Source organism: Tursiops truncatus, chromosome X (assembly GCF_011762595.2).
Source record: "Tursiops truncatus isolate mTurTru1 chromosome X, mTurTru1.mat.Y, whole genome shotgun sequence".
Taxonomy (NCBI): Eukaryota; Metazoa; Chordata; class Mammalia; order Artiodactyla; family Delphinidae; genus Tursiops; species Tursiops truncatus.
The window spans coordinates 105,386,664-105,411,227 of NC_047055.1; the positions used below are offsets into that span (position 1 = coordinate 105,386,664).

Genomic DNA, 24,564 nt, shown 5'->3' on the forward strand with positions numbered 1-24,564 from the left:
TCCCTAACACCATACACAAAAATAAACTCAAAATGGATTAAAGACCTAAATATAAGACCGGACACTATAAAACTCTTAGAGGAAAACATAGGAAGAACACTCTTTGACATAAATCACAGCAAGATCTTTATTAATCCACCTCCTAGAGTAATGGAAATAAAAACAAAAATAAACAAATGGGACCTAATGAAACTTAAAAGCTTTTGCAAAGCAAAGGAAAATATTTGCAAATGAATCAACGGAAAAAGGATTAATCTCCAAAATATATAAACAGCTCATGCAGCTCAATATTAAAAAAACAAACAACCCAATCCAAAAATGAGCAGAAGACATAGACATTTCTCCAAAGAAGACATACAGATGGCCAAGAGACACATGAAAAGCTGCTCAACATCACTAATTATTAGAGAAATGCAAATCAAAACTACAATGAGGTATCACCTCACACCGGTTAGAATGGGGATCATCAGAAAATCTACAAACAAATGCTGGAGAGGGTGTGGAGAAAAGGGAACCCTCTTGCACTATTGGTGGGAATGGAAATTGATACAGCCACTATGGAGATCAGTATGGAGGTTCCTTAAAAAGCTAAAAATAGAATTACCATATGATCCAGCAATCCCACTACTGGACATAGACCCAGAGAAAACCATAATTCATAAAGACACACGTACCCCAATGTTCACTGCAGCACTATTTATAATAGCCTAGTTATGGAATCTAGCTAAATGCCCATCAACAGAAGAATGGATAAAGATGTGGTACATATATACAATGGAATATTATTCAGCCATAAAAAGGAAGGAAATTGGGTCATTTGTAGAGACGTGGATGGACCTAGAGACTGTCATACAGAGTGAAGTAAGCCAGAAAGAGAAAAACAAATATCATATATTAACGCATATATGTGGAATCTAGAAAAATGGTACAGATGAACCAGTTTGCGAGGCAGAAATAGAGACACAGATGTAAAGAACAAACGTATGCACACCAAGGGGGGAAAGAAAGGGGGTGCGTGGTGCTGGGACGAATTGGGAGATTGGGATTGACATATATACACCAATATCTATAAAATAGATAACTAATAAGAACCTGCTGCATAAAAAAATTAAATTAAATTTAAAAAAAAGAAAAAAAGAGAGAAGTCATAAAAAGGAAACATGTATTTCAATGAAATTTATAAGGAACATTAAGGACATGGGTTTATAGAAAAAATACATCAGGAAAAGGTAAGTGACGGTGCATTGAAGGTGAAGCAGAGATTTTAATATTAATTGTGGAAAGAAGAAAGTGGGCTTTGGAGTGGAGATCAATGCTGTGAATCACAATCAGCTAAGCGCCTTAGACACTAATATGGATGTTTATAAATGTTTACAGCTGTGAAATGGCTCGGCTTTTTAGAGAACCTCAGTGGTGTTGGGGGATAATAGCTGTGAGTTCAGCACCTATAGCTTTTCCACCCCTAAAATCACTACCATGGTATTTTTTAATTTAGGATGAGTTGCTTTGGTGATTCTTGTCTTGAGCAGTCCTAGAGGGGACTAGGATAATGCATGATTATCTGGATTGGCACAGTGGACTAAACAGAGGCTATTTCTAACACAAACTAGTATCTTATTGATGAAGTGCAGGTTCCTGTTTTTGTAGATCACTCCTTGGCTTTGTGCCTCACCTTTGTTTCCAGATCAATCTTTAAATCTTCTGCCTTTAATGCATGAAACTATTTGATGTGGGGCTTCGCTTGTGGCGCAGTGGTTGGGAGTCCGCCTGCCAGTGCGGGGGAGGCGGGTTTCATCCCTGGTCTGGGAAGATCCCACATGCTGCGGAGCAACTGGGCCCATGCGCCAAAATTACTGAGCCTGTGCTCTAGAGCCCACAAGCCACAACTACTGAAGCCCACGTGCCTAGAGCTCATGCTCCGCAACAAGAGAAGCCACCAAAATGAGAAGCCCACGCACTGCAACAAAGAGTATCCCCCACTCGCAGCAACTAGAGAAAGCCCGCGCGCAGCAACGAAAATCCAACACAGCCAAAAATAAATAAATAAATGAATAAATAAATAAATAAATAAATTTAAAAAAAGAAACTATTTGATGTAACACTTCTTTAGAAAGAAGAAAAATGGGGGATAAATTCCTTGAAATATTTTCTTGTAATATTTTATAAATCATTCAAGGTGGAGATTATTGGTAAAACGCCAAAAATGAAGATTCGAACTATCTTAAAAGAGACTAACAAGACAATATTTTTACACATTTCTATCCACATACATGAAGGTTCATTTAGAGCATGAAAATATAAGCACTTCAAGGAAGATTAATAACTTTATATATCCTTTTTAATTTCACTTAAGTCAGTATCTGAGTGTATATATACAATCTCCTCTTTAAATACATGTGAAGAATCGATGTGCAGGGTGTGTAAACCATGACATAATGAAGCAGAAATGGCACTCAAATCGATTTTAGTATCTACCATATTACAGCCTAGCATGGTGTGTCATGATTGCAGATGGACGGGGAAACCACTGTAACCCGCCCTCTTGCTTGATGGATGCTTTTAATCCAAGGGATTCTCTGTTTGAGAAAAGATGAGAATACAACTGGGATGTTAAGAGAAGAGTTAAATCGTTTGCCACTTTTCCAGAGAATAGCTACAGATATGAATAGAGAGAGAAATTCCAGGGCACTCAGGGTGGAACGTCATTGGTCCTGAATTGCTCATGTCAGAATTGCTCAGGCCACACATAGATTCTAATTGCTGAGAATAGCAACAGCTTTAATAATGGAGGCTAATAATAAATGTATGAAATGGGATGGGCTGTTGATGTTCAGACCCACAATGAAAAGGCTCTTCCAAGTGTTGGTACTGCTGCACTGGGATTGTTTTTTTGCAGTCATCCTCAAAAGTAAAAAATCACAACAGAATAATAATCTAATTTTTTAGAGGGGAGGGGATAGGCATAGTGGAAATTATACACAGCAAGAGAATTAAACAAGTGAAAATTAAGAAAGAAAAGAAAGGGCAACAGTGGATTATAGGAAAGAAGAAAGGGAGGGAAGGAAGGAGGGGGGAAGGAAAGAATGAACTAATATTCTTGGAATGATTATTGAATTTTGGACTCTTGGCTCTATACAAAACAATTTAAAATTCTACTTAAAGCTTTACACATAGCTCTCTAAAATATCTAATTTTATTTATGCAGTTTTTGTCTATAATTGGACTCTTCCACTAGTTAAGAAAGCTCTGTGAGGAAAAGACTTTGTCTTATTCATCCCTGTATCGCCTGTGTCTAAAACAGAGTCTGACTCATTGAAGACCTCGAGGGAACATGTGCTAAATAAACAGTCTAACAAAATAGGGATTCTTTTCCAGAAAAGGTAATAACTGAAGGCTGAGCTGCTGGTGGCAGGATGCACAAGGGAAGACTTTTTCCACCAAAAAACTAAAAATCTGTGTAATTTTCTTCTATTTCTCCTTATTAAAGACTGTTTTCATACACCTGATGTCCACTGTCAAGTTCAAGGTTCTATTATCCCTGAAAGAACAAGGTACATTCTTGTCTAGGCTCTAGATATATTTAATTCTGTTACAAACTTCTAAGGTATCAATTCATATTTTTAAAATATATCTGATGCCCCCATAATTGAGAAGGTATTTGAGGGCAGAATATATTTCTTTCTTTCTTTTTTTTTGAAAAACACATGGTAGCCTCTTGACTGTTGTACCAATTAAAATTTCATCAATAATGTGAGAGAGTTCCTTTTTAATAAGTAACTTATACATGCTGTCAGAAAAGAGGGAAAATGGAGTTATATTAAGAGAGCTGCAACAGTTAGATTAAGGAGACAAATAAAATTTGTGTAAACATTTGATAAATGGGAAAATCATAATGCCCTTTTCAGAATAACCATTTGATTTTTTGTGGGTATTATTTGAGTGAAATTAATGAATTTTCATTTGAGCATGTTGGCTTTTTACTCATAAAGGAAAAGCAATTCAACAGAATAGTCAAAAGCAAAAACCTTTTAAAAATTTTACGTTCCAAGGGATGATTCAGCCCTCTTCTTTACTTCGTCACTTTGAACTAGGCTGCTTACATTTATCAAATTAACTAGATGCTTTACAAATCTTTGTATGTGCTGGATAAAACTGGCTGATGTCTGACAAACTATAGTCTACAATCTCCACATCAGTTGTCTGTAACATGCTTTGAGCTGAATTCTAATTTTCACTTCCCTATTTCTAATTTTTGATAATTGCACATTGCCTATCAATAATGTTCTCATTTAAACCCTTGCTGTAATAGATACATATATATCTAGTTCTTTTGCTCTTGCATAAGACATTGTGGCAGTTAATTCTATAGTCTAAGGACCATTTTGTAATGAAATTTTGCTTGAATTGCTTATAAAATAATCCCCTTCTCAAACTTGATCGATAAACCTCTTGTTTTTCTAATTAGTTATTACATTGGCTCAAACAGCTTCCTAGAATCAATCAGTTCCTTTCTATTTCAAACTTCTGTGCCATCATTTCTTTAACTCTATCAGTCACCTCTGACTAATCTATCTTTATAATTCATACCCACAACCCTGAACTATTTCTCTGCCTTCTGACCTAAACTTTTCAATCTCCACTATCCTTTCCCTAGTTTAGGGAATCTGGAGGTAAGCCTGATATTTCAAAAATGATACTACTGGACTTCCCTGGTGGTGCAGTGGTTGGGAGTCCGCCTGCCGATGCAGGGGACACGGGTTCGTGCCCCGGTCCGGGAGGATCGCACATGTCGCGGAGCGGCTGGGCCCGTGAGCCATGGCCGCTGAGCCTGCGTGTCTGGAGCCTGTGCTCTGCAACTGGAGAGGCTGCAACAGTGAGAGGCCCAAACGATACTACCTCCCTTTGGTGGGACACATTTAATAATTTTGTTATAAAATACTTTATGTTCTTTTTCCATTTTGTCCTCAGTTTGAGAATAATATGGCTTTTTGTTTGATCCATTTGTTGATACACTAAAGTCAAATTAAGTTATGCTTAATAAACCTGAAACTTTTATATGATTCAACGTGCCACAGTTGAGATTTATTAGTAACTGAGGACAAATTATCACATTAGTATATTTTATTCTTTCTAAATACAATTTTTATGTTATATGTCGTAAAATTCACTTTGTTGTGTACATTTTTATTAATTTTGGCACATTTGCAGAGTCATGTATCTACAGCCAAAGTCATGATACAGAACAGTTTTATCAAATCATAAACTTTCTTTATGGGTTTCCCTGGTGGCGCAGTGGTTAAGAATCTGCCTGCCAATGCGGGGGACATGGGTTCGAGCCCTGGTCTGGGAGGATCCCACATGCCGCGGAGCACTGAGCCCGTGAGCCACAACTACTGAGCCTGCGCGTCTGGAGCCTGTGCTCCGCAACAAGACAGGCCACGACAGTGAGAGGCCCGCACAAAAAAAAAAAAACCAAAAAAAAACCTTTCTTTATGCCTCTCCTTGATAGTCAACCCTTTCCTCTACCCTGAACCCCTAGCAACCACTGATCTATTCTCCATCCCGATAGCTTTGCCTTTTCCAGAACATCATATAAATAGAATTATTTAGTTTGTAGTCTTTTGACCTGGCTTTTTCCAGTTAGCAAAAAGCATTTGAGATTTATGAATGTTGTTGCACGTATCAATAGTTTTGGGTTTGGTTTTTTTTTTAAGTTTTATTGCTGAATACTATTCCACTGTATGGATGTACTACAGTTTGTTTATCTGTTCACTGGCTGAAGAACATTTGGGTTCTTTCCAGTGTTTTGTGATTATGAGTAAAGCTGCTAAAAACTTCCACATACATGTTTTTGTGTGAACATAATTTTTCTCTCTTTTGGGGGGAAGTGGGATTTCTGGGTCACATGGTATAGGTGTGTTTACCTTTAAAAGAAACTGTTTCTGCTTTCCAAAGTGATCATTTTGCAATTTATGAATGTTCGAGTTGCTCTGTATCCTCACCAGCAACTGATGTTGTTTTTTAGGCATTCTAATAAACATTTGGTAGTATTTCATAGTGGTTTTAATATGAATTTTCTTAATGACCAGATAAAATGAACATCATTTTATCTGCTTATTTGCCATCCGTATACCTTCTTTGATTTAGTGTATATTCAAACATTTTGCCCATATTTTTATTGTGTTGTTTACTTTCTCTTTGATGAGTTTTGAAAGTTCTTTATATATTCTGTAAACAAGTCCTTTGCCATATAGGTGACTGACAGATATTTTTGCCCTGTCTGTGGTTTGTGTTTTCATTCTCTTAACAGTGTGTTTTGCTGTCTCAGGTCTTCTACCAATCTTTTGGGGGGAGGGTAGGGGAGCGAGGCCCATGGAGTAAGTTAGGTGTTAAGAGTGGGTCTGAACTCCCTCCCTATCTATGATCCCCAAGGGATCCACATACTCTTGCCAGTCTCTACTTGTCCTTTACCAATTTGTTAATAATTTCAGCTGAACTCTTTTTAGATTTTGGTCTAGTTGGCTACCCTGTGACTGAGGTCTCTTACGGATCTAAAAAAAGTTGTAAACTTGCAGTTTGTCCAGCTTTGGTTCTTGTTATAAGGATGGATTAATGTTTTTTTCAGCTCTCTACTTCCCATGTAGAAACCAGAATTCTCCTCATTCTGTTTTTCATGTGACTTTTCATTTACCTAAGTTGGGGAAATATTATTAGAAACAAAAATCGTTTGTTAACCTAGAAAACCTCTCCACAAAGGTAGAAAAAGAGAAAGAAAACAGTTTTATTATTGAATGAGCATTAAACTGGAGTGTGATACATAGCACAGGCAATCTAAAAAGAATGCAAAGACAGAAAGAAATCTTACCCTTTTATACAACCAAGCAGATACAACCCATTATATACTTGTTCCCAAGTAAACAATAACAAGCCTCAAGTATGAGGACTTGACAGCACCCTTTCTCACACAAAGTTCATCCAAAATTCACCTGGTAATTGGAGTGACCATTTGTGTTTGGTAATGGTCTTTATCCAAAAGAAAAAAAATTTCCTGGATCTTTATGACAGGAGCTAGGTTTGCAACTTAGAGCCAGATACCAGCTAAACTTAGGCTCCTGTCCTCCGTGGAAACTGGGAGATAGGACACTATTTTCCTTGATGATTGCATTTCAAATCATGGCTCCCTGGTCCTTGAGGAAACATTACTGGGTTGTAGAACTAAAAAAAGGCTTACTTAGCTTTTGAAAAGATTTACATACATTTCAAAGAGGCAGAGAAAGATTTTATAATTACTGAAATTCTAAAGTAAATGCTTTAAGAAAAGGAAGGGGGAGGAGCCTGTTTCCCTGTTTGCACCAGGGAGAATTGATTTTTTTTTTCTTATTTTTAATTTGTATTTTTTCTTACACCTGTAAACATCAGGAATGCAGCCCACAGAAAGGTTTACACAATATATTTAAATGCTTTGGTTTACTTGAGATTTACAACAATCCTGTGAGGCAAGCCAGAAAGTAATTATTTCTATTGGTCCAGTTTAGTAGATGAGGAAATTAAGATGCAGAGAAGCCAGTTGAATTGTCCAATTACACACTTCTAAGAAGAAATAAAACCAAGGCCTCTCAAATCCAGCTTCTCTGGAGTTGTCTCCAGTCCTGCCACTCTATACTACCTTCTCAAAAGCTTATATATTAATAATCCCAAATTTATGTTTAGGATCAAAGAGTAAACACATGCACACTTCGCAGGTCTCAACAAACGTTTAGGATATATAATTTAGCCATATTAAATGTACCCTTGATTGGTTCAGTTGACAAGTAATTTGGCTGAGAGCAAAAGAGCCAACAGAGTTAATATTTATTGATACATTTATTATCAATACACACATCTCACCTCATTTATGCCTTCAAAGAATATTTATTGAATGTGTATTATGTACCACATATCATTTTAGGGGCTGGGGAAGCAGTAATGAATCAAATTGATCAAGTCCCTGCCCACATGAAGCTTATATTCTAGTGGGTGGAAAAGAGAATAATACTTAACACTACATAAAATATGTATATATATACACAAAGTGATTGCAATGTATACAGTGTAGAAAACCAAAGACCAAAACAAGAAACAGGGGACAATATGTGTTAGGAGGACACAAGAGCTTTTTTTTTTTTTTTTTGGCAAAGGCCTGAAGAAAGCTAAGAGTAAGCCATGATGATACCTAGGGAAAAAGCAAATACATAGGGGAAAAATAAGTAAAATGTCCTTGAAGCAAGACTATGTTTGTGTATTCAAGTAACAGCAAAGAAGATATGTGACTGGCGCTGAGTCCAGGAGGAAAGAGAGGTGGAAGGGGCTAGGTTATTAAGAGCCTTGTAAGTGAGATCAGAAGCCTTTGTGTTTTGAGAAAATGACGTTGATCAAACATTTAAAAAGTTCACTCTGGCTGAGAAGACACTATTGTGGGTCTAGGGCACCAGCATTGAGACCAGATAGGCAACTATTGCAATTCAGCTGAATTCATGGTACCAAATAGGGGGAAATATCCCTGCTTTATCTTATTGTTATAGTTTTTAAATTCACTTTTTTTCAAAATGTTTTTTTAAATTTATTACAGTGGTAATAGATTTATGATACCATGTAAATATAAAATATGGACTTTAATACATCAGAAGGGCATTTGCTTAGGAAACATTTCATTGACATTTCATGTAGAAAAATAACTTCACATTTGCCTAGGATAGGCTGAGACCATGACAGAATGAGTAGTAAGAGTGCTCCGAGCTGTGTTTTTCAAATAAGAATTTACTTGATAGTTTATCAAGTAGACAACATGTGGAGAGAAAGATAGAGTCTGCACATCCAAATTCATCTTGTAGTAACATTTGCGATTGAGATTAAGGAGAGACGAACTGGAGTAAATTCCTATCTGCTTAAGAACTGACAAAACTTGATTTACATTTGTCAGTTTCTCAGTATTACTGAAATATGTATTGGTCCACTAACAAATTATTGCAGAATATCTTCCACAAATTCAGTAACAGTTTTTCTGCACGGTGTCCCTATTTTTATCTTAAATGCGGCAAATTATCCTCAACTTTAGGATAGTCTTCAAATTCCTTTGCATGTTAAGTAAATTTATTCAAAGGGCTTTTAAGTCGCTTTATAATTTTACTAAGATCTGAAATACAATTTCTAGGCTCTTTCTACTTTATTAGTTTGAAATAACTAACTGAAGGCTTTGGAAGAAAAATCAGTATCTAAAAATGTTTTCCCTTTTTCTATTGTTAGAGTAAAACAAAGTAAGTGTTGAGATCTCTTTGTCACCTATAGATTTCTCATTACCCTCATAGCATTCCATTGTTTGCTACATCCTTAATTGAAGGACTGTTATAAACACTTATGATCATCGATCTTAGTAAGCTCATGTAATTTAATAGACTTCTTGTGGGGTAGTTGTTCCTCAAGAAAAAGTTGCTCTTTATTGTTCAGTTTATTTTCACATTAATGGTTGTTTGAGAAGCTGCATCTATTTGTTTCTTTTCTTTTCTGACAGCTTTTAGCTTCTCCTCCTTCTTGTATTTATTTTATTATTATTATTTAAAGAATCTAGATCCTACCCTCATCTTTTACATAGAGTTAACAATAAGAATGACTAAGGTAAAGATGTCACTGACATCCCCATGACCACAACATAAATTCAGTCCAAATTAAAAGCCATCATCTTCCAGGCTTCCATTTCTTTGACCTACACCTAGGTATTTTCCTTTCTCATTTGAGTATACAAAGCCAACCTTCTTCACTTTCATACCCTTTTTCTAAGATCATAAAAACTTAAGTCCCTATTCCATAAATACACTCATTCAACACAATTTATATGTAGAATATATGAATCAGTGGTATCATCAGAAAAGGCAAAGGAATATGCATTGAATCTTGGGATCAGATAACACTGAGAGCTATAATGGACCTTCCAGATTATTTATACCAGCAATTTTATTTTATTGGTAAGCAAATTCAAAGGTCTGAGAAGTTAAGCAGCATACTTCAGGATACACAACAAAGTGCAAGTACCGAATTGGAACACTGGTATCTTGACTGCCATTTCGTGTTTCTGCTACTACACCACAATGATTTTCACCTACATAAGTAGTCGTAGTAACAGTATAATGAAACAATACTTCAAAAAGGAGAATTAAGATTATGTTGATGATAATTATATTACTAAGCACCTGCTTGGATATGCCATTCTTTCTTTCATCCAAATTACTAAAACAGAATACAAAGCACTTAAAAAGATACAACTGCTATATTATAGTAACTTATAAAGAAGAAATGACCATGGTTATAATATAAATAATTTCCAGAAATGTACCTAATTATGGAACATTTTCAGAAAGTAAGCATTTGCTTTATAAAAAATTAAGTGGCAAGGTTTTCTCTGATTTGAAAGAGAAGAAATCAAAGGAGGTCAGGAAAAGTTGAATATGCACTTTTATTTTTGTTTAAAGGAGAGTAAAAATTTTAAGTGGATACTTTATGTGAATTTTTAATGTAGAAAGTTATAGAGGCATAAGGAGTTCTAAGAGAGAATCAAATAAAAAGATAATTCAACAATGAACCCCGTTTATTACATTCTTACTATGTAACAGATGTTTCCTGGCTCTGGGTGGTAAAAGAAAATAAGACCTAGTTTTGGATCTTAGGAATCTCAAGACTAATATTAAAACAAATTTATACTATTTAGTAAACTACAATATAGGTAGAAATATATGTAGGAAACATGATACAGACGAAGTACAAAAAAGGAATTTGTTTGCTTGACCCATCAATGTCAAGAAAGGCCCTGCCAAGAAATGATGACTAATATTGGTGTCAAAAGTTAAGAGTTCACCATAGAGACATGAGGAATATTATATCTCAGCAGGGGAAGCAGTCTGTTTAATGGTTTGGGGACATCAAACAACATGACATGTTTGAGCAAGGGCCAAAATTTTTCCTTTTGGATTATGCTTAGAATGTTTCAGGAGATGAGGATATAGAATTAGATAGAGAGCAGGACTTGGGAAGCCTTGCTCTACATAACACATCAAACAGTTTTTTCATAAGAAGTGAAACATACGGAGAAAAAGAAAAACAAAAGAAATGTACAAATCTGGGTTTATTTTGGTGAAATCTGTTGAAGCAAACCTCAGGATCATGATGTTATATATATTGTAGTGAAAAGTAATGCTTTGGGAAAGACAGAAAATCATCCACAATCGCATCATCATTTACCTTGACTTCTTGAAAGGTAGTAGCATCACACTCCCCTCTACATGCCCCTTCTCACTTTCGTTTCCATGAAGAGCCCCTCACTCCAACTTTTCTTCCTAGATATCTAAGCTCTTTGCTGCCATCATGCCCATAACTTTGTGACCTGAGGATGTAGTGGGATTGTAAAAAATTCCTCAGCAAATAGTAGTGCAGCCAGGGAAAGAGGAATGGGCAAATCAGTTAAGGCAGGGGAGAAAATAGTATGGTTAAAGGCAATGCAAATTGAATAGGAGACTCATGTTTAAGTTGAGGAAAAATGAGGAGAAAGACATAGTGATTTGTGTGAAAAAGACTAGAGGACTAGGGCCGAAATTAAAACCCTTAGAGCTGAATTTTAAACTAAATGTACAAAGTAATTTGAAGCAAAGCTAGTGGACCAAAATATAACAAAGAGTCCAAATTGTGCCTTTCCATAAGCAAAGGTCATGAACCAGTGGTAATTTTCTTTGTAATAGGAACCCTATAGGAAATCTAAGATCAATGCTGGATGTAGATTTACTTGCATTAAACATGCTGATTCTACACTATTTTTGAAAGGTTAAGAAAACATGTGAGGAGCCCAATACAATGAAAAGTGTTTGCATGATTTCTTTTTTGAACCTGAAGAGGTTGAAGCAAACCCTAGACTGAATCTGTAAGATGATAGTTGTAGCAGACGCAGATGGCATCCCACCTCTCACCTTTACCATCTTGATTCATACTTGTGAACTTCAAACTGCCAGCTCTTAAATTTATGTGTGTGTGGGGTTTTTTTTGGCCCTTGGGGCTTGTTTTGCAGCTAGACAGCAGACCAGAAATTATAGGCAATTAATAGCTCCCAGGACAGCTACATGTAAAAGAATGAAATTACAACACTCCCTAACACCATACACAAAAATAAACTCAAAATGGATTAAAGACCTAAATGTAAGGCCACACACTATCAAACTCTTAGAGGAAAACATAGGCAGAACACTCTTTGACATAAATCACAGCAAGATCCTTTTTGACCCACCTCCTAGAGAAATGGAAATAAAAACATATATAAACAAATGGGACCTAATGAAACTTCAAAGCTTTTACACAGCAAAGGAAACCATAAACAAGACCAAAAGACAACCCTCAGAATGGGAGAAATTACTTGCAAATGAAGCAACTGACAAAGGATTAATCTCCAAAATTTACAAGCAGCTCATGCAGCTCAATATCAAAAAAACAAACAATCCAATCCAAAAATGGGCAGAAGACCTAAACAGACATTTCTCCAAAGAAGATATACAGATTGCCAACAAACACATGAAAGAATGCTCAACATCATTAATCATTAGAGAAATGCAAATCAAAACTACAATGAGATATCTCACACCAGTCAGAATGGCCATCATCAAAAAATCTACAAACAATAAATACTGGAGAGGGTGTGGAGAAAAGGGAACACTCTTGCACTGTTGGCGGGAATGGAAATTGATACAGCCACTATGGAGAACAGTATGGAGGTTTCTTAAAAAACTAAAAATAGAACTACCATACGACCCAGCAATCCCACTACTGGGCATATACCCTGAGAAAACCATAATTCAAAAAGAGTCATGAACCACAATGTTCATTGCAGCTCTATTTACAATAACCAGGAGATGGAAACAATCTAAGTGTCCATCAATAGATGATTGGATAAAGAAGATGTGGCACATATATACAATGGAATATTACTTAGCCATAAAAAGAAACGAAATTGAGTTATTTGTAGTGAGGTGGATGGACCTAGAGTCTGTCATACAGAGTGAAGTAAGTCAGAAAGTGAAAAACAAATACCGTGTGCTAACACATATATATATGGAATCTAAAAAAAAAAAAAAAATTCTTCTGAAGAACCTAGGGGCAGGACAGGAATAAAGAAGCAGATGTAGAGAATGGGCTTGAGGACATGGGGAGTGGGAAAGGTAAGCTGGGACAAAGTGAAAGAGTGGCATGGACATGTATACACTACCAAATGTAAAATAGATAGCTAGTGGGAAGCAGCCACATAGCACAGGGAGATCAGCTCGGTGCTTTGTGACCATCTAGGGGGGTGGGATAGGGAGGGTGGGAGGGAGACGCATGAGGGAGGAGATATGGGGATGTATGTATATGTAATAGCTGAGTCACTTTGTTATAAAGCAGAAACTAACACACCATTGTAAAGCAATTATACTCCAATAAAGATGTTAAAAAAAAAGAATGCTAAGTGGTAAATTTTGAAATCTAATTTTATATTTAATATTTCAAAAATCTCCCTGTAACCAAAGGCTACCCCCATTAGAACAGTGGTAAGGATTCAGGTGTTATTATATCTCACTGATTCCTTATTTACAGGATATTAGAGAATATAAAATATGCTTCATCAGAGAAGGAAATGAATGCTTATTATTGTGCCATTGACAAGCTGAGAACCTTGGGGTCAGAGCACTCAAGAACATCTACCTGTCACGTACTAACGGTAAGTGTGTGTAAAATGTAAGAGGAAGGAAGATTTTTCCTAACCCTATAGCTTTCATTATATTCACCTATCTGTCCTTTACATCTTTGATTAATTCCATTTAGGGGCACATAGATGTTTTCACAGACAGTTTATTTTGATTCACAAAATGGAAAAACAAAGGACCTTTTTTCATTTTGCTTAAGCTTTAACTTCTAATTGAAGAAACTCACCTGGAATAAGCTTTACAATAGTGAGTACATTTTGTGAGTCAACTGTCACTTAAAACATATAATTCCTGAAACAAATTGGTTTACATGGACTTTAATTTTTGTCCTACTGTTTACTTTCTCCCAATAAAATATGCACCAGATGGATGTTAAGAAAATGGATTGAGTGAGAGAATACATTTTTGCAAAGGTGATTTCTCCTCAAGTAAATCGTTCATATTACTTCGCCAAAAGTTTATGTCTAAGGAGGAGAAAATCAACTATACAAATGACTAACTATTAAACAGAACATATAATGTTTAGGGACAATTCTCTATGGGTCACTTGCTATTCTGCATATCTTGTGAGGCACTGGCTGCCCTTTGTCTGATATTTTCAACAAAGTCTGTGTATCAAACAGCCTTGGAAGTTATAAATAATGTCTCCAGAGCAGGGGGGAGGCATGCTTTCTGCCCATTATACAAAATTCAGGTTTCCTAAGCACAGGGCTCCTTTCCTGCAATGCAACTCACTGTATGTTCTGGTGTCACCTGGACCTCTCCATGTCACTCTCTGGTTACTGGGACTTGGATAACCAGTGTAAGAAAATGCATATACTCTGGCTACTACTATTGCTTTGAGTAATAACGTTCTTTATCTCTTACCCAAGCGTCTTGTGTTTTTTGCCAGCATCCATGAAACTGTGACAGGCTAACTTGTTAGCTTGCAAGAAGAATAAAAATCTTAGCTTCTTCACAGCTCTTGACAGCAGCAAATACCTCTGTTTTCCTATTTGCAAACAAAAAACAAACAAAATTAGCCTTTAAAATAGCATTTAAGGGCTTCCCTGGTGGCGCAGTGGTTGAGAGTCCGCCTGCTGATGCAGGGGACACGGGTTCGTGCCCCGGTCCGGGAAGATCCCACATGCTGCGGAGCAGCTGGGCCCGTGAGCCATGGCCGCTGAGCCTGCGCGTCCGAAGCCTGTGCTCCGCAATGGGAGAGGCCGCAACAGTGAGAGGCCCGCGACCGAAAAAAAAAGCATTTAAAATTTTCCTTTTGCTCCTATTTTTGTTTTAATATGTATCATAAGTCTGAATTTCTTCAAATCATTTAACTAGCTTCAAATATATGATTAAAATGTGAGATACGTAACATGATGAAGAGTGAAACTGTAAATCAAGGAATATAGTTTTGATATCAGTTATTTATGAAAGTGACGCTACAACCATTTTAACTTGTCTCCTTGTAGCACTGTGTTCTTTTTTTAACAGAACATCAAATTCACTAAGGTTAAGTAATGATGATAAAACTGAACTCTCTATTGTTACATATACATTATTTTTACTTGTTTATATCCATATTTTTTACTTTAAATGTTGTCAGAACTGTAAGAATAACATATATGTGTATATATTACACAGGTATACATTATTTAGATCTAAATTTATATACATTTCAGTATTATTTATATACTTACGTTATATATAAATTTATATATTTTTATTAACATACATTTGAGGAATATGTGTGAATATTTAAGCCACATCACTATAAGCTCCTTTGCTAATTACTTATCTAAGTCTGAATTTCTTCTGTATTTAAGCAGAATAAACAATTTAAAATTGTAGGCAACAAATTAATTCTACTCATAATCTGCACTGATTATCTTATATAATTATCTAAAATAGTTGTACACAATGTTTGTATGGTGTTATATGCAAGAACATGGGGGAAACAAAGGTATTTAACTACTGAAAAATTTCATGACTTCCTGTCATAGGCTTTTGTCCTATCCCCTTCCCCATGTATTTTCTCTTTTGAATTTTAAGTACTGCACAATTTCAAACATGTGCTCCTGTGGAGAAGAAGGGACATGCAGTTTTACATCCAGGTGTGATGCGACAGATAGCATCACTGAGTTCTGTATACACAGAACAGTATTACCAATTCCATGTCATAGTTATCTATACTACTATAGTGCTTGCTAGAGCAGGGAATATCTTCTCCCTGGATTTCATCAGCATCAGGATTAATTTGCTGGCCTCAGTGTTGACCAGGATACTGGTGCTGGTGGGGTTAGAGATCTGGACATCATCACAAAGCTATTTCTATCACCAAACAACAAGGACTACTCTAAAGAATAGGCACAGTTTTAGTAAATCATTTTTATGCAGTTGCACTTGACGTCATTACGGGAAACTTGGAAGCTAGAATTAGAGGACATTTTTGATCCTTTAAGAAACTTTCCTAGCTCAGCAGACTATGAATACTATTAAATCTCTTTCAGAGATAGTATCAGCATGATGGCGTACTTAGGATTGGACCCTAAAAACCCATCTAAGTCAACATGAAAAAAGAGATTTTGGACATTCACTACAGTGCTATCAGTTTGAGAATGTTTGAAGTCTGTGCTTCCTCTTCTATTATTCCTGTTTTTAGATTAGAAACTCGAGAAAGGCAATGCTAACATTTGTTCCTAATTGCTAGGCAGTATGCTAAAAAATAAAGATAAGCAGAAAATAAAAATGTTGATGGTTGTTATATCTAAGTTATATGATGATAGAAATATTTTTTTTGTTCTTTAAAGCTAATTCTATATTGCCAAAAATCACAACTCATTCTCGAGCCTAATCCCTGGAGACAGATGTAAAAACAGAATTCATAATTGGTTAAGTCTTAAAGAATGGGGCAGAGATTAAGAATATGGTGATTAGCACATGAGATATTGTCCTAAGACGCTGTGTTTTTGCTGATGGGTAGAGGGTCACTGATGAGATATGGAGTTTAGGGATAACAGAAGTAGTAGAGATGGGGTAGGGATGACTGTTACATGAATTACTTGCTAAAATAAGTTAGATCTTAATAGCTGATTTGGGGTTTAAAAAAACGTAAATATCAAAATATGATCTACATGAGAATGACCATATCAAATGCCTAGGTAAAGCCCAGTGATCAATATGGTGAGCAGTCTCAAAGAGAAGTAGTCTATTTTGAGCAAAATACCACCTACCTGTGAAATGAACAGTCAAAAAGCTTATCTTTCTGTAACAGGGTATAGATAATATACAAATATCTCACGCACTACATCTGACTCTCTTCTTTGGGGCTTATGCCTTGAGGCCACATAAACGTGTTTGCCATAAGTTAGTTTATTATTCTCTTTCATTTTAAGTAACTTATTGAATATTTCCTGTACTTTTATGGTAATTTTACAGTAATTTGCTTCCATTATGGTAATAATGAACGTTTATCAGCAACACTGTAAATAGTTAAACTACCTACATTTTTTTTTAACAGTCTGGCTTCAAAAATTGCTCATCTAGAACTTATCTAGCCTTAATTACAAAGCAATGTTACCTTGTTCTTTTTGTTATTGTGATATTTGGGATGGGGTTAATTATGACCAACAAATATTAGGAATCGATTCTAGATGAAGGAGTAAGATGGGCTCTGAAATGTCTAAAAGATAGAAAGATCAGTTGAAGGATGTATATACAATACCATCACAGCCATGTGAAAAGGGAAAATGCATGGAAAATTACTCAAATACTTGGTGTATGCAAAGCTAAGAAGGATTAAGTAATACTTAACCTATGCTTCACCAATGCGTTAAATAAAGTGGATAATTAAACATTATCAGTAAAACTTGGGTATTCCTGTTTTCTTAAAGTTCATGTTGTTCTATTCTGAATCATATCGTATTCTTATAATTCTTATACAATATTCATAGAGGCTATTCACAAAACCTAAATGTATACAATATTCATAGAGGCTATTCACAAAACCTAAATGTACAAATGCATACACATATGTAACCCATCCCCATCAAGATATAGTGTTATTCCACCACCTCACAAAGATCAGTCATGCCTTTCCCAGCCAATTCCAATAGACCACCTCCACATCATTCCTCTTCCACAGTTCTGATTTCAACTATAGATTGGATTGGCTCATTCTAGAATTTTTAACAGCTTTATTAAGGTGTAACTGACATACAATAAACTGCATATATTGAAAGCACAAAATTTGATAAATTTTGGCATATGAATACATTCACGTAACAACCAGCACAATCAACATAATGAATATATCCATCACCCCCAAAAGGTTCCTCATGCTCCTTCGTAATTTCTTTCACATCCTTCCCAGTCCACAGGCAACCACTGAATGATACTCTTTACGTCACTATACATTCGTTTTCATTTCCTAGAATTGCATATAAATGAAATCATACAGTATGAGTTATGTTGTTATGTGTTATGTTCTTTCACTCAAAATAATTATTTAGAGAGCCATGTATGTTATAGCATGTATCAATACTTTGTTCCATTGTATGTATACACCAAAGTTTATCTATTCCTCTGTTGATGGACATTTGAGTTCTTTCCAGTTTTTCACTATTACAAATAAAGATGCTATGAACTTTCATATAAACATCTTTGCATGGATATAAGCTTTCATTTCTCTCAGGTAAATACCTGGTGGTATAATAGCTAGGTCATGTTGCAGGTATGTGGTTAACTTTTTAAGAAACTGCCAAACTGTTCTCCGAAGTGGATGTACCAACTTACATCCTCACCAGCAGTCTCTGAGAGTTCCTTCACATCCTTGGCAATACTTGGTATGAGCAGTCTTTTTACTGTGCATATTCTGATATGTGTGTAGTGGTATCTCATTGGGATTTTAATTTTTATTTCCCTAATGATTAATGATGTTGAGCATCTTTTCACGTGCTTCTCTGTCATTCTTAACTGTCTTTCAGTGAACTGTCTGTTTAAACCTTTTGACCATTTATATTGGGTTATATGTTTTCTTATTATTGAGCTTTAAAAGTTCTTTATAAATGCTGGGTAGCTTTTTACCATATAAGCCTTTTACCATATATATGTTTTGCAAATATTTTCTCCCACTCTATTAGTTGTCTTTTCATTCTCTTAGCAGTGTCTTTTTGAAGAACAGATGTTTTTAATTCTGGTGGAATCCAATTTATCAATTTGTTCTTTTATGAATTGTCCTTTTGAAGTAGTAGCCAAAAAATCTTTGCCTAGCCCAAGAACCCAAAGGCTTTCCCCTACATTTCCTTCTAGCAGTTTTATAGTTTTGGATTTTACATTTAGATCTGTGATCCATTTTTTGTTATTTTTCTTGTACAGTGAAAGTAATGGATCAAAGTGTGTGTGTATATTTCCAATTGTTCCAGTATCATTTTTTGAAACGACTATCTTTTCTTCACTGAATTGCCTTTGTACCACTGTTGACAATCAGTTGTTTATATATGTTAGAGTCTATTGCCAGTTTTTCTATTCCGTTCCATTGAGCCATTTGTCTATCTTTACAAAAATACCACATTGTCTTGATTATCATACTTTATAATGTCTTGACATGAAGTAGTGTCAGTCCTCCAAATTTCCTTTGCTTTTTCGAAGTCATTTTGGCTATTCTTGTCCATTGTATTCCCACATAAATTTTAGAGTATATCAATTTCTTTAAAAAAATATAAAGGCCTTCTGGGATTTTGATGGAGATTTTGTTGAACCTAGAGATATTTGGGGGAGAACTGACAACTAAATGGTCTCATTTTCCAATCTCTAACTCCTTTATTTCATTTATTTCCTTTTACTGGGCTGGCAGGTGTCTCTTTTACAATGTGGAATAAAAAATAGTGATAGTAGCCATTCTTATCTAATTCCCAATTTCCAGTGGTTTTCCACTAAGTATGATGTTTGCAATGGAGGGTATTTTTTTGGTAGATATCCATTATCTAGTTTGATAACATCTCTTTTTATCATGAATCAATATTGATTTGTATAAAACAATTTTCTTTATCAACTTGTATATTTGTCTCATTTAATATGTCATTGTGTTATGCCAGCCCTATACTTATTTGCCCTCAGAGCCACTCCTTACTCTTTCTTTGCTCTGCTCTGTAGTGTTTTGCAGATAACTCCTGCAGGCTGCAGCTCCTAGGTTCTCCAATATTTGGCTACTATCAAGGATCGGGCAACAAGGACACCAGCAGATTATAGTCCAGGAGGAGAGAAACAGTCAGACATTTTCTCCTTCTCCCTTTCTCTCTCTGAATCAAGTGGCTTCTCCTTCAATGGTTACATCTTCTCTATGACTCTAGCCCCCAATATGTTGGTTAACCATGGTTCTGGATCCTGCTGACCCCAACTCCCAGTCTCCAGTAACACTACCTCATCTCTTTGTCTCTCTATCCTAAAGATGGGAGTGATTTCCTCAAGTTGCAAAGTATTGGTTTTCCTGACTCTATCCTGTTTGGCTTCTCCATTATTTGAGTAACCAATTTCTTGCATTAAATTCTACCTGAGTTATCGATTGAAAGTAACTTCTGTTTTCCTGAATAATCTCTGACAGTTGCATTTGTAATTATTTTGTTTGATTTTCTAATGTGAAACTCTCCTTTCACTCCTAGGAAAAACTCAATTCAGTCATAAGCAGTTAAATGTGTTCAAGTCTCTTATATCATATATAACTAAAACAAAACAAAGCAAAACACCCACTGGGACCCTGAAACCTCTCTAAATAATTCTCTGCTTCTCTCCTCCTCTTCACATCCTTCTCCAAAATAATTTTCTCCACTTACTAGTATTTGTGTGTGTTTGCATGTATATGTGTGTGTGTATGTATATATATGTATATAGATATTCAAAAAATTCTAAGAACATAAGGAATACAGAGACATTCAGCTTGTAAAAAATTCCAGCACTACACATAAATCTCTATTAGCATTACTTGTGGGAAACACCCCAAGTGGTACTCAGAGGGATATTTATAGCCTTAAATAAATTTATTTAAAAAATAATGCAACTGCTATGGAAAACAGTATGGAGGTTCCTCAAAAAACTAAAAATATAACTACCATATGATCCAGCAATTCCACTTCTGGGTATTTCTTGGAAGAAAATGAAAATGCTAACTTGAAAAGATATATGCACCCCCATGTTCATAGCAGCATTATTTACAATAGCCAAGATATGGAAACAACCTAGATGTCCACCAATGGATGAATGGATAAAGAAAATATCATATATATATATGTATGTATATATATATATACATAATGTAATATTATTAGCCATAAAAAGAAGGAAATCTTGCCATTTGCAACAACATGGATAGACCTTGAGGGAATTATGCTAAGTGAAATAAGTCAGACAGAGAAAGGCACTTATATGTAGAATAAAAAAAAAAATGAACTCAATGATACAGAGAAACTACTGGTGGTTGCCAAAAGCAGGGGGTGGAGAGTGGGCAAAATGGATAAAGGTAGTCAAAAGGTACAAACTTCCAGCTATAAAATAAATAAGTCCCGGGGATGTAATGTACAGTATGGCAACATGGTTAATAATACTGTATGTGTATATTTGAAAGATGCTAAGAGGGTAGATCTTAAAAGTTCTCATCACAAGAAAAATTGTAACCATGTGTGGTGATGGGTGTTAACTAGACTTATTGTGGTGATCATTTCACAATATATACAAAAGTCGAATCATTATGTTGTATACCTGAAACTATTATGATGTTATATGTCAATTATAACTCAATTTAAAAATAAAATCCATTAAAGAGAATAGAAAGCATAGAGACCATAGGAATAAGAAATTAGGGAAAAGAACAGGCTAATTTGAAAAAGAACTAAAACAATATCTGGAAATAAAAATATAGTTATTGAAATTAAAATCCCAATGGACAAAAAAAAATAGAAATACTTAAAACATGCAAAAAATTTCAAGAAACCAGAGGAGCACCATACTAAACCCCCCAAAATAGAATGTATGAAATAGTGTAGAAATGATTAATTAAAAGACAATGAAAAGAAAAAAAAGGGCTTCCCTGGTGGCGCAGTGGTTGAGAGTCCGCCTGCCGATGCAGGGGACACGGGTTTGCGCCCCTGTCCGGGAGGATCCCACATGCCGCAGAGCGGCTGGGCCCGTGAGCCATGGCTGCTGAGCCTGCGCGTCCGGAGCCTGTGCTCCGCAACGGGAGAGGCCACAACTGTGAGAGGCACGCGTACCGCAAAAAAAAAAAAAAAAAAAAAAGACAATGAAGCCAACTAACAAAAGCCTACTCTTTGAAAACGCTGATATAACTGACAGTTTTATAGTTATCATCAATTACAAAAGAAAGAAACAGAAGTGATATTAGTTGAATAATATTGTACAAAATATAGGTGCAGAAGGAATTTAAATATTCTAAGAGAACAGTATAAATATTACCAAATGGAGGACAAGGATAGGTTTCTACATAAATATATATTTCATCTAATAAATTCAGAAGGAATGATAGAGAAAATTAACATTGTGTAACTCTCAATTAGTTAATGGATAAATATGCTAATCTTCAAAGACTGCAAACATCAACACAAATGGAGACAGACATTAGGTTCCTAGTAATAAAAGTGCACAGTATCACCTATGGAGCAGTCTTTCCAGAAGAAGAAAAAAAACAAAGAGAAAAAAGTTAAACCTTAATCTGATCTAACTTCAACCGATTTAAAGAAATACACGGGGAGAAGGACACCAGTGTTGGCATCAGCAAAATCCAGGCCATACGAAACCGGACTGAACATAAGATGAGGGTTTTCCCCCGAACAACAGCAACAAAATGACAAGGAAAAAGAAGTAATGTATCTATTGGAGAGGGGGGAGGATAAGATCTATAAATTAATGGACATAAAAAACAATGACAATGAACAGACTTTACTTGACTCTAATTCAAGGACAAAACATTTAAAAAATATGTCAGGTAAATGTGAAAAGTAATTGGACATTTGATGATATCACAGAGTTAGTTTTTTTAAGGTAGAATATGTATAATCCTACCATATAAGGTTTATATTTCATAAAGAGTACTTACCTTTTGGAAACCGGCACTGACATATTTAAAGATGAAATGGTATTATATCTAGGATTTGTTTCTCATTATTTCAGTGGCAGAGATTGGAGTACCTATGGGTATAAATGGAACCAGACTGACTATGTATTGATAATTGTTGATTCTAATGTCAGATGTATTGGTTTTACTACACTAGTCTCTCTATGTTGTATATGTTTGAGAATTTCTCCAATGAAAAGAATATACATGTTGCCATTAAATTTGAAACCCCAATGAAAATAGACCATTATTTAGAAAAAATATTAATTACCCAATTGATCCAAAGAGAAATAGAAAACTGTAATTGAGAAATACAAACTGAAACTCTCCTCAAAGCTCCAGCCACCTTCAAATGTTTCAGGACAAGGCAGTTCTGCCATATAATAAGCAAAAAATGAACCATTATCTTATGTAAACACATCCAAAGCATACAAAAAGATGGGAAATCTTTCAACTCATTTTCCCAGGCTAGCTTTCCTTGATAAGAAAACCAGCTGAGGACACCCCGAAAACAGAATACTTGAGCCAAGCTCACCCACACACAGGCAAAGATCCTAAATAAACCCATAGAAGTTTCAATACAGCAGTGAATTAAATGTAGAAAAATGAGGCTGAATCCAAGAAATGTAAAGATGATATAACATTAGGAAAAAACTACCTAAAATATTACCACATTAACAGATAAAATTTTAAAACGCTTTGACCATGTACTGAAATGCAGAAAAAGCTTTTGAAAAGAACTCAACACTAATGCATAGTAATACCATTTAGCAAACTGACATTAGAAGGGAATTTTCATTTCCTAAAATCTACAGCAAAAGAATTGAAATGTGAAACACAAAGTGTTAGTAGCATTCCCGTTAAGGTAAGGAAGAAGACACAGCAAGCAGAATGCTACCAACTCTACTGTTCAACACTGGACTGGAATGCATAGCCAGAGGATAAGAATACAAAAATAAATAAATTTTAGGACTATTAAAAAGAAACAAAAGTTATTCGTTGTAAATTTGATCATCATTTTAGAAAATCCAAAGGATTTTGTACAAGTATCAAATGAAAGAGCCCGTTACCAAGGCGGATATGTTGAGAAATGTAATACAGATGTACAAGAATCACTTCTATAAGATCCTCAGGAAAGCCTCTGAGCATTTGGAGCTGGCCTTTGGCCTTGACGTGAAGGAAGTGGATCCCAACAGGAATATTTATGTCCTTGTCAATAAACTGGAACTAAGCTATGATGCAAAGCCGAGTGATGACAGAGAGGTTCCCAAGACTGGTGTGCTGATGACTGTTCTGGGTGTGATCTTCACGAAGGGCAACTGCGCCACTGAGGAGCAAGTCTGGGAATTGCTGAATATAATGGGGTTGTATGCTGGGAGGAATAACTTCATCAGTGGGGAGCCCAAGAAGCTCATCGCCAAAGATTTAGTGCAGGAAAGGTACCTGGAGTACTGCCAGGTGGCCAACAGTGATCCTCCATGCTATGAGTTTCTGTGGGGCCCGAGAGCCCGCGCTGAAACCAGCAAGATGAAAGTGCTGGAGGTTCTGGCCAAGATCCATGATACGGTCCCCACTGCCTTCCCATCCTGGTATGAAGAGGCTTTGAGAGATGTGGGAGAGAGAGCCCGAGCCAGGGCTGCAGCCAGGGCTGGCACTGCTGCCCTGGCCAGCGTGCGCTCCAGGGCCATAGCCAGCAGCTTTTCCTGCCCTGAGTGA

The 24,564-nt window shown here is 35.9% G+C and overlaps 1 protein-coding gene across 1 annotated transcript in view; it reads left to right on the forward strand.

The window, feature by feature from the left end:
- Positions 1-24,564, forward strand: part of LOC101329221 (melanoma-associated antigen B10-like) — a 90,664-nt gene extending 66,100 nt beyond the window's left edge. Inside the window, exon 2 of the mRNA XM_073798900.1 lies at positions 23,872-24,564. Coding sequence (XP_073655001.1) covers positions 23,872-24,564 — 693 coding nt within the window. The remainder of the gene's footprint in view (positions 1-23,871) is intronic.